Source organism: Microcaecilia unicolor, chromosome 3 (genome assembly GCF_901765095.1).
Source record: "Microcaecilia unicolor chromosome 3, aMicUni1.1, whole genome shotgun sequence".
Classification (NCBI taxonomy): domain Eukaryota; kingdom Metazoa; phylum Chordata; class Amphibia; order Gymnophiona; family Siphonopidae; genus Microcaecilia; species Microcaecilia unicolor.
In genome coordinates this window covers 71513463-71532665 of record NC_044033.1, presented here as the reverse complement: position 1 = coordinate 71532665, position 19203 = coordinate 71513463, and the positions used below count along the sequence as shown (strand labels likewise).

At 42.2% G+C, this 19203-nt stretch overlaps 1 protein-coding gene across 1 annotated transcript in view; it reads left to right on the top strand.

Annotated features, from left to right (window-relative positions):
- The window catches only part of KCNK2 (potassium two pore domain channel subfamily K member 2), a 220685-nt gene that overhangs the window by 23204 nt on the left and 178278 nt on the right, over window positions 1-19203 (top strand). The window contains exon 2 of the mRNA XM_030196031.1: window positions 9839-10150. Coding sequence (XP_030051891.1) covers window positions 9839-10150 — 312 coding nt within the window. The remainder of the gene's footprint in view (window positions 1-9838; window positions 10151-19203) is intronic.

Genomic DNA, 19203 nt, shown 5'->3' with positions numbered 1-19203 from the left:
AAACGTAATGAAATATCTGTAAATCTGGAAGACGTAATGGAGCAGTTGTACAAACTGAAGAGTAGCAAATTTCCTTGACCGGATGGTATTCACCTTAAGGTACTGACAGAACTAAAAAATGAGCTGGCAGAGCTACTGTTATTGATTTATAATTTATCCTTAAAATCGAGTGTGGTACCGGAAGATTGGACGGTGGCAAATGTAACGCCGATATTTAAAAGAGGTTCCAGAGGAGACCCGGGAAATTGTAGACCGGTGAGTCTGACGTCGCTGCTGGGCAATATGGTGAGACTATTATCAAGAACAAAATTACACAGCACATTCAAAAGCATGGACTAATGGGACAAAGTCAACATGGATTTAGTGAAGGGAAGTCTTGCCTCACCAATCTGCTGCATTTCTTTGAAGGAGTAAACAAACATGTGGACAAAGGTGAGCCGGTTGATATTGTGTATCTAGATTTTCAGAAGGCGTTTGATAAAGTCCCTCATGAAAGACTACAGAGGAAATTAGAGGGACATGGGATCGGAGGTAGTGTCTTATTGTGGATTAAAAACTGGTTGAAAGATAGGAAACAGAGAGTAGGATTAAAAGTTCAATATTCGCAATGGAGAAGGGTAGTTAGTGGGGTCCCTCAGGGATCTGTGCTGGGACCTCTTCTTTTTAACATATTCATAAATGACCTAGAGATAGGGGTAACTAGTGAGGTAATCACATTTGCCGATGACACAAAGTTATTCAAAGTCGTCAAATCGCAGGAGGATTGTGAAAAACTACAAGAGGACCTTACGAGACTGGGAGACTGGGCGTCTAAATGGCAGATGACGTTTAATGTGAACAAGTTCAAAGTGATGCATGTGGGAAAGAGGAACCCAAAATATAACTATGTCATGCAAGGTTCAGCGTTGGGAGTCACGGACCAAGAAAGGTGTCATCATTGATGATACGTTGAAAACTTCTGCTCAATGTGCTGCTGCGGCTAGGAAAGCAAATAGAATGTTGGGTATCATTAGGAAAGAGATTGAAAACAAAAATAAGGATATTATTCTGCCATTGTATCGCTCCATGGTGCGACCGCACCTCAAGTATTGTGTTCAATTCTGGTCGCCGCACCTCAAAAAGATATAGTGGAATTGGAAAAGGTGCAGAGAAGGGTGACAAAGATGATACAGGGGATGGGACGACTTCCCTATGAGGAAAGGCTGAAGAGGCTGGGGCTCTTCAGCTTGGAGAAGAGGCAGCTGAGGGGAGATATGAGATAATGAGTGGAATGGAATGGGTCGATGTGGAGCGTCTGTTTACGCTTTCCAAAAATACTAGGACAAGGGGGCATGCGATGAAGCTGCAGTGTGGTAAATTTAAAACAAATCGGAGGAAATGTTTCTTCACTCAACGCGTAGTGAAACTCTGGAATTCGCTGCCGGAAAAAGTGGTTAAGGCGGTTAAAAGCTGACTTCAAAAAAAGGTTGGACGGCTTCCTAGTGGAAAAGGCCATAGAATATTATTGAATGGACGAGGGAATAATACACTATTTCTAGGAGGAGCAGGACAAATTGCTTGTTCTTTTGGCCGCTGTCGGTGACAGGGTGCTGGGCTCGATGGACCCTTGGTCTGTCCTAGCATGGCGATGCTTCTGTACTTCTGTAGGCAATAGTCAAAGTACCCATTCCCCAGGTTAAAATCACAGATTATTGCAAGGCAAGGAAATGCTTTTCATTACTACCCTCTTCCTATGTATATGTGCATATTTTGTGCATGTGCTATGTTTGTACAATGCACACATCTTTTTTTAGAATGTGTGTGCAATATATCGGTGCAGTTTGCAAATAGTATATTCTGAAGTTAAATGAATGACATAAGTGATATTAAGTCAGATTTTTGCATTGTTTTGAAACTGACACAGAATGATATGACAGATTTCTTTGATTTTTCATGTTGGTTTAAAATGACAGCAAGCACACCCCATTTATTATATATTTGTTTTCTGTGACACTATCAGGCTTATTTTCGAAAGAGAAGGGCGCCCATCTTTCGACACAAATCGGGAGATGGCCATCCTTCTCCCAGGGTTGCCCAAATCGGCATAATCGAAAGCCGATTTTGGGCGTCCTCAACTGCTTGCCGTCGTGTCGAGCAAAGTTCACGGGGGCGTGTCGGAAGCCAGCCTCAAATGTCATACCCAGCTCCATGACAGCAGTATGCAGGTCCCTGAAGCAGTTTTAGTGAGTGCAGTGCACTTCAGGCAGGCGGACCCAGGCCCATCCCCCCTACCTGTTACACTTGTGGTGGTAAATGTGAGACCTTCAAAACCCACCACAAACCCACTGTACCCACATGTAGGTGCCCCCCTTCACCCATAAGGGCTATGGTAGTGGTGTACAGTTGTGGGGAGTGGGTTTTGGGGGCTCAGCACACAAGGTAAGGGAGCTATGCACCTGGGAGCAATTTCTGAAGTCCACTGCAGTGCCCCCTAGGGTGCCCGGGTGGTGTCCTGGCATGTCAGGGGGACCAGTGCACTACGAATGCTGGCTCCTCCCACGACCAAATGGCTTGGATTTGGTCGTTTCTGAGATGGATGTCCTCGGTTTTCATTATCGCCAAAAATCGGGGACGACCATCGCTAAGGACGACCATCTCTAAGGTTGACCTAAATTTCACGATTTGGGCATCCCCGACCGTATTATCGAAATGAAAGATGGATGCCCATCTTGTTTCGATAATACGGGTTTCCCCGCCCCTTCGCCGAGATGTCCTGCAAGGAAGTCCTCAGGAAAACTTGGGCACCCCTTTCGATTATGCCCCTCCACGAGTTTGCTTATAACAAGTAATAAGTTCCTCTCAGTACTAATAGAACATACTTTTCAGGATACAGGTATGCATCCAGATATGTTTCTGGATTAAACAACTTAGGGACTGATATTGAAAGACATTTAGCCAGCCGCTGACTGGTTAAATTGTTTACTTGGGGCTAGCTGCTAATTTTTAATGGCACTTAACTGGATAAGTGCTGCTGAAATTTTTGGTTAGCGCCTAACTCAAAGCTAGCTATGTTGGGGATGTTCCAGGGGTGGAGTTCACTTAAGTGCTGATTTTTAACCCTTAACCACTGGATTCTATATATTGCGCCTAGAGATCTGCGCCAAAATCCAAGCGTATTATGTAACAACACTCGTAACTTAGCTGGCTTAACAAGCCAATCAGCATTGTTAACAGCTCTTAACAAGTACTAATGAGCACTAATTGGGAATAATTAGAATTGACCTGCATAACTTACTAAGCATATTCTGTAACTCATTGTGCCTAAATTTTAATGCGCACAGGCAAAAAGGGGCATGGTTATTGACAGGGAAATGGGTAGACCTCAGAAACACCATAAAATCAGCACGATCATACCTAAACCTCCACTACCCAAGCAGCAAAGGACTCAAATACAAATCCACTTACGCATCTAGCTTTTCCTACCTGAGTGCACAACTGTGGAACACTCTTCCAAAAGCAGTAAAAACCACACTCGACCACTTGAATTTCCGGAAAGCACTAAAAACAGAACTGTTCAGAAGGGCATACCCCACCGACCCAACATAAAATACCTGGACATTTGCGGCACAACGTAACCAAAGATCGTAACGGACATATCCTAACTCTTCCTTTCCCTCACTAAGTTCTCCCCAATTGTCTTTACCATACATGTATCTCACTCTACCATATATATCACCTTGATATTACTCACACCTTGTATTTGTTCATACCGGAATCGGTTAACGCCGATTACGGTATAATGTAAGCCACATTGAGCCTGCAAAGAGGTGGGAAAATGTGAGATACAAATGCAACAAATAAATAATAATAATAATAATAATTTCAAAATTTACACAGATACTCCAATATGTATTTAACAGAAAAGTTATTGGGGGTGGGGATAAACATGGGCATATGCAAACTCATATACATGCAGGCAGACATGGTGATCTCACAACCCTTCTTTCCTTTGGAATGTAGAATAGATCTACAGAAGACAGGCAGGGTACATAAGAACATAAGCATTGCCATACTTGGACAGATGGAAGGTCCATCAAGTTCAGTTTCCAAAAATGGCCAATCCAGGTCACAAGTACCTGGCAAGATCCCAAAACTGTCAATACATTTTATGCTCCTTATCCTAGAAGAAATAAGCAGTGGATTTTCCTTAGTCCAATTTAATAATGGCTTATGGACATTTCTTTTAGGAAGATATCCAAACCTTTTTAAAACCTCGCTAAGCTAACTGCTTTTACCACATTCTCTGGCAATGAATTCTAGAGTTTAATTACACGTTGAGTGAAGAAATATTATCTCTGATTTGTGTTAAATTTACTACTTTGTAGCTTCATTGCATGCCCCCTAGTCCAAGTATTTTTGGAAAGAGTAAATAAGTGATTCACATCTATCCATTCCACTCCACTCATTATTTTATATACCTGATGGTTTAATCAATTTAGGCAGCATAAGGCCAATTTTATAAAGGGGTGCTGAAAAGGCACCTGATAGGAGTCTACTCTGTAAAGAAAAGTAGGCATCTATGCTTCTTCACCCAATTCTTGAGGCATACCCAGCCAGCCAGGTTTTTAGGATACCCACAATTAATATGCATCTCATGCATATTCATTGTGGATATCATGAAAATCTTGCTGGCTGGGTGTGCCCTGAGGACTGGGTTGAAAAGCACTGCTTTACATTTATTTATTTAGATTTTTTGTTCACACCTTTTTCAGTAGTGGCTCAAGGTGAGTTACATTCAGGTACTCTGGATATTTCTCTGTCCTAGGAGGACTCACAATCTAAGCTTGTACCTGAGGAAATGGAGGGTTAAATGCCTTGCCCAAGATCACAAGGAGCAGCAGTGGGATTTGAACTGGCCACGTCTGGATTGCAAGACTGGTGCTCTAACCACTAAGCCACCAGTAAAGGCATAACCTTGAATGGGCCTGGTTGGGCAATGGCTCCTCTTTGGAGTCAAGTTCATCCAATCTGTGCCAGTGGTATGTGCCAATGAGAGGAGACTTGAAGTTGTGTCCGTATTCACATTAACTAATGCCTGCCCATGTTAACCTCAGGCCTCACCAAGAAACATCAGTCTTGACTATTTCACTGCTTTTCAAGTTTTAATGCCTTTTATTAGACCAAGAGAAGCCTTTTTATAAATAATAAGCTTTGAAGGCCTCCCGTGGCCTTTCCTCAGATGAGAACTCTTAATATCAAAGAACACCCCACTTCAAAAAGTGTGCTCAGCAAGCAAACAGCTCTTATTTATACCCTTCTCCTTGACTGGTAAATCTTGACTTGGCACCTTCCAGATTGCTGCATCAAGCACCTGAAATAGCTTTTCTGAGCAGATGTGATGTGCTTCCCCTTTTGAGGTAGTCTTTAAAACATGAATCCAGTTCCAATATTTTGCTCTTTTCAATAACACCAATATATGCCATATAATAAACAGCAGCTTGCTAAATATAGGGGTAGCTGCCTGCATCTCCAATATGTTGGATAGGCTGAGAGAAATGACTGCATGACCCGAAATAAGGATGCTACAATTTTGTATCTTTCACTATAGGCATGAGTACTATTCTGGAGTACAAGCAGTAAACATGCAAATAAAAAGTAAGATCCTTCTCAGTGGGGTGTAATATGCACCATGAATCAACTAACCCTTCCCCTTGCATAAGGTTTTGTATTTTAAGAAAGGAGGAATTGGCAGGATAGAAATCCTGCATGATTGATGTTGAGGATTGAACTTACACTGGGAAATAAGTGGGTGGAACCGATGAATGAAATATGAGTGGAAGGATGTGTGGTTGTGTGTATATTGGGCCTAGGATTAAAAAGGGATAAAAAAGCAACGGGGATTTGCTTATGTACTCCCCTTGGGATAAGAACCTACTAGAGGGGTTGGATAGGAAGTACTTGTTTTTGTTTATCTTGAATTTTCATGATGTTGTCATATTATGATTTTGAGCATCATGTATTGCATTGTGAGGCTGTATCCTCAGTTATGTTTAATAAAGATTTTAAAAAATGAAGCCCATGGTTGTTTATCTGAGACTGGATCAAGGACTTTATTAAAATTCACAACCAGTTCTATAATGCAGGTAGCAAGATCTTGGAAAATCATGGCAGAATCAGATGTGGGGGAATATACATTGATTAGTGACATTTCCATTTGTCCAATTAATAAACTTGGATGAATCTGCTTTCTCATCCCATCAGTTTTCTGAAAGAAGATCGCTATCCAGCTTATAATTGAAAAAGAAAAACGCCTATATTGTGACCCAAATCGGGAGATAGACGTTTATCTCACAAAAACGAATAAAGCGGTATAATCGAAAGCCGAATTTGGACGTTTTCAACTGCACTCTGTCGCGGATGTGGACAAAGTTGATGGGGCGTGTCGAAGGCATGGTGAAGGTGGAACTGGGGCGTGGTTATCGGGCGATCAGAGATGGGCGCCTTTCGCCGATAATGGAAGAAAAATATGCGTTTTTAGCGAGAATTTAGGGCACTTTTCCTGGACCCTGTTTTTCCACGAATAAGGCCCCAAAAAGTGCCCTAAATGACCAGATGACCACTGGAGGGAATCGGGGATGACCTCCCCTGACTCCCCCAGTGGTCACAAACCCCCTCCCACCACAAAATATGCCGTTTCACAACTTTTTATGTTCACCCTCAAATGTCATACCCACCTCCCTGGCAGCAGTATGCAGGTCACTGGAGCAGTTATTAGGGGGTGCAGTGGACTTCAGGCAGGTGGACCCAGGCCCATCGCCCCCCCCACCTGTTACAATTGTGCTGCTTAATGCTTAGTCGTCCAACCCCCCAAACCCACTGTACCCACATGTAGGTGCCCCCCTTCACCCCTTAGGGCTATAGTAATGGTGTAGACTTGTGGGCAGTGGGTTTTGAGGGGGATTTGGGAGGCTCAACACACAAGGGAAGGGTGCTATGCACCTGGGAGCTCTTTTACCTTTTTTTTTTGTTTTTGTAAAAGTGCCCCCTAGGGTGCCCGGTTGGTGTCCTGGCATGTGAGGGGGACCAGTGCACTATGACTCCTGGCCCCTCCCACGAACAAATGCCTTGGATTTATTCGTTTTTGAGCTGGGCGCTTTCATTTTCCATTATCACTGAAAAATAAAAACGCCCAGCTCACAAATTGTCGAATAAAACATGGACGTCTATTTTTTTCGAACATACGGTTCGGTCCGCCCCTTCACGGACCCGTTCTCGGAGATAAACGCCCATGGAGATAGACGTTTTTGTTCAATTATGCCCCTCCACGCCTGTTCTGCATTTGTTCCCAGAATGAGTTTTCTTAGACGGTCACATGACCACTGATGCAAGGGCACTTCCAGCTTGTATTTTATATTTAAACATTGTCACTAGTGGCATTTATGTGATTTTGTTATTCTATTCTATGGTCTGATTGTGTTTTGCAGGTTACCTGACTGACAGCCTGATTCTTGTACTGCATTTGTTCCCAGAATGAGTTTTCTTAGGCAGTCACGTGACCACTGATGTAAGAACACTTCCTGCTTGGATTTTATATTTAAATACTGTCACTAGTGGTGTCTGTGCCACCCGTGGCACGCACCCTGGGTGCACTTCAAAAGAGCATGCCCAAGGATCAGGTTGTGCTCTTTAGGCTTGCTCCTTGGGAGCGAGCTTGTAAGAACAGAGGCTAGGAAGGTTTCTGGTCAGAAAACTAAGGGGGTGAGTGTTTTGAATTTTTGTTTTAAGCGTTTGATTGGTATTTTATTGGGATTAATGTGTTGTGGAGTACAGGGGTCGGCCATTCCTTTGGCTTGGGGCCACGGGTCTGAGAGAGGGGGGTTGATAGAGCTGCGTGGGGCCACAGTGCCATGTTGGTTGTTCTTCTTTAAGTGATCTTGCTGCTATGAATGTTCAGCAGGATTTATGGGTTGTGTTACTAAGTTGTAGATCAGCATGACAAAAAACTGCATTGATCTTAGAGTCTGGCATGGAGGAGTGGCCTAGTGGTTAGCATGGTGGACTTTGGTCCTGGGGAACTGTGGTCAATTCCTACTGCAGGCACAGGCAGCTCCTTGTGACTCTGGGCAAGCCACTTAACCCTCCATTGCCCCAGGTACAAATAAGTACCTGTATATAATATGTAAGCCGCATTGAACCTGCTATGAGTGGGAAAGCACAGTGTACAAATGTGACAAAAAAAATTTAGTTGAGGACTTGCATTTGCAAATTTTATGCCTTACAGAATCATGGTTGAGGGAGGAGGAGGAGAGTCATATTTATCACATGTTTTCCAGCAGGGTTTGTGGTGATTTCGAGAGCACAGGAGTTTATTTTATTGATCATTTGCTTAACCACCTTTCCAATGAAAGAAGAAAGGAAGGGGTGGTGATTTGGCTGTCCTTTGTGTGGAGTCAGGGGTTTGTGCAAGAGTCTCATGTTCATTTTTGTGTATGAGGAGGTTTTGGTGGTTCAAATGCTGTCTCCTTTATCGGTTTATTGTCAGTCTTCCCTGTCCAGATTGGTTGGGATTTGTTTTTGCAAATTATGGCAGATTTGGTTGTGCACTTCCCCAATGTAGTTATCTTGAGGGGTTTTAATGCGCATGTGGGGAGGGGCCTGATATGGGAGTGAGGATCTGAGGCTCAGGCAATTAAACCGGGACTGTACTCATAAAGGTGGCCATACATTGGATTTGTTTTCTTTCTGGGTTGGAGGTTGCATAGGTGTACCTTTATCGTGGATGGATCACTATGTGCTTCCATTGTGTTGACAGCATCTGAAGGTATGAGAAGAGTTATAGCTGTGCGAGTCAGTGGTTTGCAGAAATTATTTGGGTGTGGACCCGGATGCTATTAGTCCCTTGGGTGCATTTCTTACAGATTCGTATGAGAAGCTTACTTTGGAGCATCAAGCTTTAGAATGGAATACAACGTTGAAAGGAGCTATGGGTAGAATAGCACCATTATGGGTAGTGAGGGGCTCGGGCTGTAAGAAGAATCCATGGTACCATGTGGGTTTGTTTTTGCTCAAGAGGCAATTAAGAAGGGCAGAGCAAATCTGGAGAAAAACCCGGATGGTAGAACATAAGAATAGCCATACTGGGTCAGACCAATAGTCCATCTAGCCCAATATCCTGCTTCCAACAGTGGCCAATCCAAGTCACAAGTACCTGTCAGAAACCCAATTAGTAGCAACATTCCATGATACCAATCCCAGGGCAAGCAGTGGCTTCCCCCATGTGCATCTCAATAACAGACTATGGACTTTCCCTCTGGGAACTTGTCCAAACCTTTTTTAAACCCAGATACTCTAATCACTGTCACCACGTCCTCCAGCAACGAGTTTTAACTCAGAAATCACCCTCTGCCCCCATATGTTTTCCCTGTGTTTCCTATCTATCTCTATTAAATTTTAAATCCCGAGGGGCAGTGACTGTATGTTATGTGTTTGTAAAGTACTTCCGTCATTTGATAATAGCCTACAAATAATAATAATTCTAACTGGCTTTCAGATTAATACAAATGGAAGGAAATAGCTATGACAAACCCCTCAATTTTGTTCATTACCATTAACTAAGCAGAAAATGTGTTTATCATTTTCTGTATTATATGAGCAAGAAATTTGTATAATATCTGAACCTCAGGGGAATAAAACGAAAAAGGTTTAAAAAGTGGTTGTTTTGTCTGCATTCAATTTAAATTAACAGGATACTTGTCTCTTTAACAGGATGCAAAACTTATGAAATAAAACTCAGCTGAACTTAAATAAATAACATTCTTTTTCTATTTATTTAATTTAATTTTTTCTTTTTTTATCATAGTGGCGGCACCTGACCTGCTGGATCCCAAATCTGCTACCCAGAACTCCAAGCCAAGGTTGTCCTTTTCCACAAAGCCTCCTGTGCTGTCTGCAAGGGAGGAAAGTGATATAACTGTTACTGTTATGAAATGGAAAACGGTCTCCACGATTTTTCTGCTGGTGGTTGTGTACCTAATAATTGGTGCTACTGTCTTCAAGGCCTTGGAGCAGCCACATGAGAGTTTGCTGAGAACTACCATCCTGTTTCAGAAGCATATGTTTGTATCAGACCATTCCTGTGTGAACACAACAGAGCTTGATGAACTCATTCGGGGTAACTATACAAAGTCTGTGTTTTAAATGTACATGGGCCAAATGGGAAATGTGAGCTGATTAAATGGTTACCGGTGAGCACATGGAGGGTAATTTTATAACCGGTACTTCATTTGAGATGGTAAAAACATATGTATTTCAAGATGATTTTATATAGAGCAGCAGGTGCCCAGTTTTCTGTATAAAATACTAGCGTAAGTGGCCGAAAATGCATGTAAGACGCAATCCTTATGCCAGTCCTAAATTACCACACACACATTTATAGCAGGAAATAGCACAAATGGCCCCCAGAATTGGTATGAAGGAATTAAATTTATTATTAGACCTGACATGGGCTATGTTTCGGCAGAACGTCTGTATGATCGTTCCAACAAAATCGTATTGTTTTGTTCAGTCAGGATAAAAGTAGGTGTGTCTAGCACAAGTACTAGTTAAAATTTCATGTCCAGATAGCGTCAATTAGAATCAATCAGATAAGCAAAGGCTTTTTTAGACTGCGATTGAATCAAGGCAGCCCATAGTGACATGTAGCTTTATTTATCTGAGTGATACTAATTGAAGCAATCCAGTCATGCAAGAACTGCTTGGCCAGGCAAGCAGTAAGAGAGAATGAAACAAAATATGCCCCATTGGAAACCTAGCTGAGCCCACAGTTTCTAATAGGATGGATAAATACCCACACTAGCCCACTCCTCAAGTCACTTCAGTGGCTCCCTGTCCGCTTCCACATTCAGTTTAAACTTCTCGTACTGACCTTTAAGTGCATCCACTCTGCAGCCCCCCATTACCTCTCACTCTCATCTCTCCCTACATTTCTCCCCGTGAACTCTGCTCACTGGACAAATCTCTCTTGGTCGTCCCCCTTCTCCTCCACTGCTAACTCCAGGCTACGCTCCTTTTCTCTCGCAGCACCTTATGCCTGGAATAGACTTCCTGGACCTATACGTCTAGCTCCATCTCTACCTGTTTTCAAATCTATGCTGAAAACCCACCTTTTCACTGCTGCTTTTAGCTCCTAGCCACTACTCAATTGCCCTCCCCTTGTCCCTTCCCTTCCTTCTCACCCATTACTTCCCTCACCTGTAACTGTCTTGTCTGTCTGTATTATTTACATTGTAAGCTCTTTTGAGCAGGGACTGTCTCTTGTATCAGGTGTTCAGCGCTGCGTGCATCTGGTAGCGCTATATACAAATGCTAATAATAATAATAATAATAAAACCAACCTTGAACCTGTAACCTTCAGGCTGAAAGGCCAGCCACCCTCCTGAATAAAACTAGTTTGATGTAAATAGTACACACAGAGCAAATGCTGCCACACCAGGGCAGCACAGAGGGTGCAGGATTACTATAGAAACCGAGAGAAACCCGAGAGGCCTGCACTAGCCTCAAAAGGTAACATTCTCACAGAAAACATGGAGTCAACAGCCCTAAGCCTAACTAAACAAACAAACAAACAAACTGTACTGCCATGTTCTGAGAAAGGGGAAGAGGAAAAGAGGGAAAATCCTAGAGTAGGATCCCTAATCCTGATCCCTTTCTCCCCTCCATTAATGATGTACACACACCCTGAACCTCCTCAGGAGGGTCCAGAAATATTCTTAGTGTAAATCACCCAGTGAAGCACAGGCAGCTCTATCAAAAGACTTTCAGATAGTCAGTACTTTCCAAGCTACAGCTTAAGGCTCTCACTGCCACAGAACAGCTGCAGGGGTCTAATGGGTCTCTGACCTTGCCCTGGAAAGTTGTAGGAGACTCAAAGCTGTGGGATACCCGAGGACTCCCACAGGAGTCTGCAAACTGCTCCAGGCCTCATTTCTCAGAAGCCCTTAAACACCAAATATGAAGAAACTGGGAATGATCCACCCCAGTTTCCCAGTCACATTTCTGAAAAGCCTACATATAAAACTGACTGAATTGCAAGCAAATCAGGCCTAGGGGAGTGCCAGAGTTTCAGCATTACCATGTGGAGTGGCAAGAAAGATGGTGCCCTCAAGTGCGCACGCACGCACACCCAACTGCCCTGCGCCTGACAAAACGAGCCGGGAGGGAAGGAGCACGCCACTCCACGGAGTTGGGCTGTACAGTGATCTCCAGCATGGGAAACTGCAGCAGCCCAGTGGATCCCACACTGGGAGCCGCGTTTGCTGTGCCTCACCGGCGCAGATAGGATAATCACTACTCACCCCCTCGGGAACTGCTGTCGCATGCCAAGTCGGTCCTCACACCATTCAGCCGGTACTGCAAACCAGCATGAGCTTGCCACGCTGGACAAATCAGACTGGGAGTCATCAGCATAAAGGTGGTTCTGAAAACCATGGGATGAGATCAGAGTACCAAGGGAAGAAGTATAGATGCAGAAAAGAAGAGGTCCCAGGACAGATCCCTGAGGTACACCAACTGACAGTGGGACAGTAGTGGAGGAGGATCCACCAGAGTATACACTAAAGGTACGATGGGAGAGATAAGAAGAAAACCAGAAAGAACAGTGCCCTGAAATCCAAGTGAGGACAGCGTATCAAGGAGTAAGCTGTGATCAACAGTGTCAAAAGCAGGAGATAGATCGAGAAGGATGAGGATAGGCCTTTGGATCTGGCCAGGAACAGGTCATTGGACACTTTAGCAAGTGCTGTTTCAGTGGAATGAAGAGGGCGAAAGCCAGATTGAAGTGGATCAAGAATATCTTGAGAGGAAAGGAAGTCAAGACAACGGCGGTGAACAGCACGTTCAAGTATCTTGGATAAGAAAGGGAGGAGGGAGATGGGGTGATAGTTGGAAGGACAGGTAGGATCCAATGAAGGAGTGGAGTGACTACGGCATGTTTGAAGCCATCAGGAACAGTTGCAGTGGAAAGTGAAAGACTGAGGATATGACAGATAAAAGGGATGACAGTAGGAGAGATAGTGTTAAGTAGATGGGTGGGAATAGGATCGGAGGAACAGGTAGTTAGTTTCAAGGAGGAAAGAAGATGTGTAGTTTCCTCTTCAGTGATTTCAGAAAGGAGGCAGGGGTTGGAGGGTTGAGAGAATGGCTAAGGGAAGGAGAGGTGGAGGTGACCTGGTTGAGAATTCAAGTTTAATCTTGTGAACCTTATCATGATAGTACTCAGCCAGAGTCTGGGGAGAAAGTGAAGAGGGAGTTGGAGGTGAGGCACTTTGAGGAGAGAGTTCAGTGTGGCAAAGAGACGTCGAGGGTTTGAGCCAAGAGAATTTGTCAACTGGATATAATAATCCTGTTTGGCAAGTAAAAGAGTGGACTGGAAGGAGGTCAGCAGAATTGAAATGTATGAAGTCAGCATGGGCATGGGATTTCAGCCAAAGGCGTTCGGCAGAGTGGGCACAGGAACGTAGGTACAGATTCTAGAGGTCAGCCACTGAACTTTAAACAATACAGGAACGTAAGACCTGAGAAGTCAGATGATTGAATATTTTGACACCCAACAGACAGGACTTAACAAAGATCTGGGTTTTCTAGCCCATTATAAACCATAAAGTTGTATTGCTATGTTTATCACCCTCCTCTCACCTATCCACCCCCATCCTGTTAGACTATCTCTGAAATGCTTTGATGTTCCCATGCATACCTCCTACCCATCCCCACCCTGTTAGACTGTCAATGAAATGCTTGGATGTTTTACTTATATATACTGTCATCTACCACATTGCTTATTTCCGATCTGACGAAGAAGGGCAACCTTCGAAAGCTAATCAAGAAATGTATTAAGTTATGTCCAATAAAAAAGGTATCATCTTATTTTCTTTTCCATGTTTATTTGTTTGATTTCTATTGATTACCTTTAAAAGTGGACTAACACGGCTACCACACCACTCTACACCTAATTTGAAAAACTTGGACGCACAATTGTATGCTTAGCGTGCAGAGTTTACGCAGGTTATAGAATAGTGCCAGTTACTTGCATTATACTTACTATAAAAATTGGCTGCTAATTGCTGCTAACTGGCACTAATTAGCAGTTACATGCATAGCTGCCCTTAGTCGGAATTCGTCAAATTGCATGCACAAAATCCATTTCGGGCAACCTCAAGGTTCATGCCTAGCACTTATTGTTGCCAGTTATAGAATACTATCAGTATACTTCTAACTACCTATAGTTTTGGTGTGAACATTTACAAAGCCATTGAGCTAGCGCAGGTGCTCACACCTATAGTTAAGCATATAACTGTGGACTTATACTAGTCTTCTATAACAGCAGTTACCTGTGTAACTGCCATTATAGTATTTGCACTTAGCACACACCATCTCAGAGCCTAACTTAGGTGCTGTTTTGAGAATAACCTCCTTTATACAGTATCTTGTTGTAACTCAAGTTTCTGATTCTGCTTTCTTCTATGGCTTATTACGAATGTCATAACCACTTCCTTAACTGTGGCTTTAAATGTGTCTCGTCAGACTGTTACTCTTGTATCTGCCACTGCATTCTGTCCAAGATAGCTTCTATAGGTTACCATGTCCTCAGAAATTTTGCATCAGAGAGAAGGCCCAAATTAAGCCTTCACTGGTGATCCATTTATTAGATCCTTGAGGTTCCAAGTTTACTGAAATAACTTCATACTCTAATATAAGTATTGGGTGTATTTCCATATTTTGTTAACTGTGGGTAACAGGGATTTGATAAGAAGGACTCCAAAAGGTTAGAATATGGTCATGTTGCCAATTATGGCATTACTATAGAATTTGTTTTCCCCAGAAACACAAAGCTAATATGAGGGGTATTAGAGCAAGGGGGGGGGGGGGTTGGGGGGGGGGGGAGGGAAGCGAAAGGGATGGAAAGAGAGCTAGAGGGGGAAAAAGAAGGGGGAGTTAATGAACAGCAGCGATGACTGTAATACTTTGGGTTTTGTGTTTTGGAATGGCTTATAGAACTGTTGCGCTGCTGTAGTCTGTTCTACTATCAACTTGGGTTGCAAAACCTGTGTTATGGGGGTGTAGTTACCAAATGTGGTTTATCCATTAAGATGTATAATATTACCGTATAATCATGCATGTTACACAGGTTCCATTTATACAGTGATACCTAATTATTAATAACTAGTGTTAACAGTAAAATAACATATTAGCCAACAATGACAATTGTTCTTTCAAAAAAGAAAATAAGAAAGAAAAAAAAAGGGAACAATCTAGCCTTCAATGAGATATATGAGTAGAGAAAATGTCTTTGGGCTCTTTTACCAAACTGGAGCCTTAGTGTGTGCTTACATGCGCCATTCCTGCGTGCTAAGGCAATTTTTCCACATGGGTAAAATCTACAAATTTCCTATTTTTTCTATTATTGGCCACACGCTAATTTTCCTATTAGCACCACCTATTTTGTAGCTGGTGAGGACTGACGCACTAACCACATGCTAATCAGTTAGTGTGCGGCAATGCTAACCGATTAGTGTAGAAAACGCCTACTCTCCACTCCCCACCTAAAAATAAAATCTTTTTTGTAGCGAGTGGAAAGCACGTGCCGATGCCAAAATTATCACAGAACTTGGTAAAGGACTCCTTTGTCTTTTGGATGCTGCAACTGCCAGACATCCACCAGGCCAGTTCCTCCACCACAGAGTGTAGTAGGACCTGCCAGGCTTTACTCAGGCTACATTTTATATTAGATTACCTACGAAGGACTTTTCACCAATTTACTGAAGAAAGATGGGAATCTGCATGTGGGGTATAAATATTAGTTCAAAACAAAAAAGTGGAAGACACCTAGATAAAGTCCAAGATAAAAAAGTATCTTTATTACTTAAAAGCAGTAGAAGTATTCTCAAGACTATCTTCGCATGCAGTAGACAGTATGCTTTGAACAAAAGTCCCAACACAGGCACATATGCCTTCATCACAGGACCTCAAAATATTAATAATAGCAATATATAAAGATCAACAGAATAATGTAAACTCAAAATGATGAATGAACAGACTACCTCAAAAGGGAAGAAAAAATGAAAATAAATATATAAAAAATAAAAATTATATATTATTTTCCATTTTGAAGTAGCAACAGGACATTGAATAAAATGGTTAATATCAGCACTGTGGAAGCTAAATGTTGTATAGCCAGTAAGTACATACAATAAAGGTGCATTATCATTAAGTGCCTTGAAAATCAGAAGCAATATGTTAAAATTTGATATGCTACAGAGCGATGATATTTGACAATCAATCGGATGGAGGCTGAGACAAGCACACATCGGACACTTTGTGCCTCTGGTAGTTGGACAGTGTAGATTGTGCTTCTTGTGGCAAAGAAGTTTCTTCTACTGTTACCAATCTAGGTCAGATGATGGACATTTAAAAGCAAAAACAGTAAAACTGATGTGGTGTGTATGCAAGTAGTAGTAGTACAGTAACTGATCTGGAGCTGGGAGTGCATGATGTGTGAATAAGATTAATGGAATGTGAGATAAAGTGACTGTACCTATGGTGGGGTTCATCAAAACTGACTACGGGCTATGGTACTCACTTGGGTCTGCTCCTTAAGATACAATTAAAGTGTTCTGTTATTAATGTTAACATTTATGGTTATCTATTGCACAAGTCTGTACATTTATCGACCACCAAAGTTTTGTGCTCACAAGGAAAATGTTTACTAGATATTCTATCTTTTCATCAAGTTCATTCAGTTGAAGATCATTCTAGGATTTTCTGTATTAGGGGTCTTGGTTCTACGGAATAATCTCCCTATGGTAACGTGGACAAGGGTGGGCCCAGAGCCCAGGTAAGAAAGCGCCACACAGCAGATGCAGGTGAAAGGAAATTGGTTTATCATAACTATGAGGTAGGGGGTCCTGTTCCATTCATAGGAAAGGGAAAGAAAATAAACACAAAAATGTTCTTTAAATGTAAACATAAGGTTCTTAAATGTAGTGAGGGCCAAGGCATACATTACTGTTTCTCAGCATGGTAGTACACTATACTTGTCTCTGGCCTGGTTCCCCAAAGTTACCAATATAGTCTCAAGCAGTTACTTGAATCAGAGTCCAAAGTTGCAAGGCTCTAAGTTCAAATTGACATACCTGACTGTAGTAGTTGCAGTTCACACATAGGTGGTGGAGGCAAATGTAGTTGGGCATTGCTGCTTCCCTCTGGGCTCCCATAACCTAGATATGGATGGCCTCAGCTTATGTACTTCCTGGACCATGCCCTCCTGGCTCCACCTCTCCTATGTCACTTCCCCCTTGGGAGGGGCTATGGGTTTTAAGATGGCTCTGACACTGTGAGGGAGTGCTCTTAAGGAAGAGGGGCAACGTCTTACAAACTCCATCACACTCCCATTGGATCCGAGGAAATTAACATCAGTCATCTCTTTTAGAAAATAACTAAAAACCTTTTTTTATTCCAACTGGCTTATGATATGAATTAAATTGTTAGGTCTGGAGAACTGAAGTTAACTTTTATTTTATATGGTTTAAGAAGTATGTTGTTTGTATTATGGATGTTTATTGTAACCCGTTAGATTTTAAAGATAATACAGGATAGAAATTTGATAAATAAAATAAAATAAAAATTCATACTCTCAATTCGACCTCTTTCCCTCTCAGAAAGAGATCTGTTCTGCCAGCCACTTTATATCTTGAAAAACATTTTGACACAAAGAAAATGGTAGGCCACACTTAGTGTACAGGTCACACATTCTTTCTGTCTCACTTTATATCTTTTAATCCACATGTCATCAGACCAGTGTACTGTTTTTACAATATAACATGCAGGCTGCAAGGCTTCAAGCACTCACAGAGAGAATAGTCGCTGGAAGTCACTTGCCCCCAGATTCTATATAGGTTTCCCAAAGTTGAGCATGAAAATTTGGCATGCAGGGCAGATGTGTGCGCAAGTTAATGAGGGTTTATTGACATCAGGTTGTGCACAAATCTTGCCTAGTTGCTATTCTATAACATCCACGCCTAAATTTCCTATCATGCAGCTCAAAGGAGGTGTGACCATGGGAGTGGCATGGGCAGATCTGGGGCGTTCCCAGAAATTAGGGCAAAGTGTTATAGAATACTTGGATGTGTGCGCACAGCTAATAGCAGTTGGACACGAAGATTTACACCAGGTGTTCAGCAGGCGCAAGTTTCTCGTGCTCAAATTTGGGTGTGGGAATTTTATTTTATTTTATTTATTGCATTTGTACCCCACAATTATCCCACCGTTTTGCAGGCTCAATGTGGCTTACAGGGTGGTAATTTGTATGATCATTACATAGTATTGAGATACAGTCGGTAATAAATTGGAAGTACAAGAGAATTAATTAGAAGGTAATGGTAAGGTCGTGTCCGAAGTGTTTTAGAGCGTTTGGGTGATGTACGGAGTATATGATTCATCAAGGATTGTTTTTGTAGGGCCTATGTTGACGAGAAATGTCTTCAAAGATTTGTAGTTTGATTCATCAAGGATTATTTTTGTAGGCTTTGTGAAGAGAAATGTCTTCAAAGATTTGTGAAAGTTGGTTAAGTTGTCCGTGGTTTTCAGGGTCTTGTTCTAAGTGCTGTTCTATAAAGGTTACTTAGCACTAAGTGATCTTATAGAATTGGCGCTTATCCCCGGGTTCTGTGTAGCAGCGCGTCTAGAGATCGGTGTCAAAATCAGCATGGATTCTATAACAATGCACATAGTTTAACAAGCTTAACAACTAATGAGCGCTGATAACAGTACTTAACAAGCAATAATGAACACTAATGGGCATTGATGTAGAATTATAGGCACACAACTCACTAAGCTGTTCTGTAATGATATGTTCGAACGTCTAATGTGTGCAGGCAAAAAAGGGGTGTGGTTATGGCAGAGAAGAAATGGTGCGTTCTAAAATTTACATGCCTAGTTATAGAATAGTCCCAGTGTGCCTAAATCTATGTGCTGGGATTTACACCACATTTTCATTGGTGTAAATGGATGTGCGTAGTTTTAGGCGCTGACATATCAACTAAGTGTATTTATAATCGACACCTAATCTAGGCGCCGATTATAGAATACACTTAGATGGCACTGATTTCAGCGCTGATTTTTAGTGCCATATATATAGAATCCTTCCCTTAGCATGGATCTTAAAGGGCATCA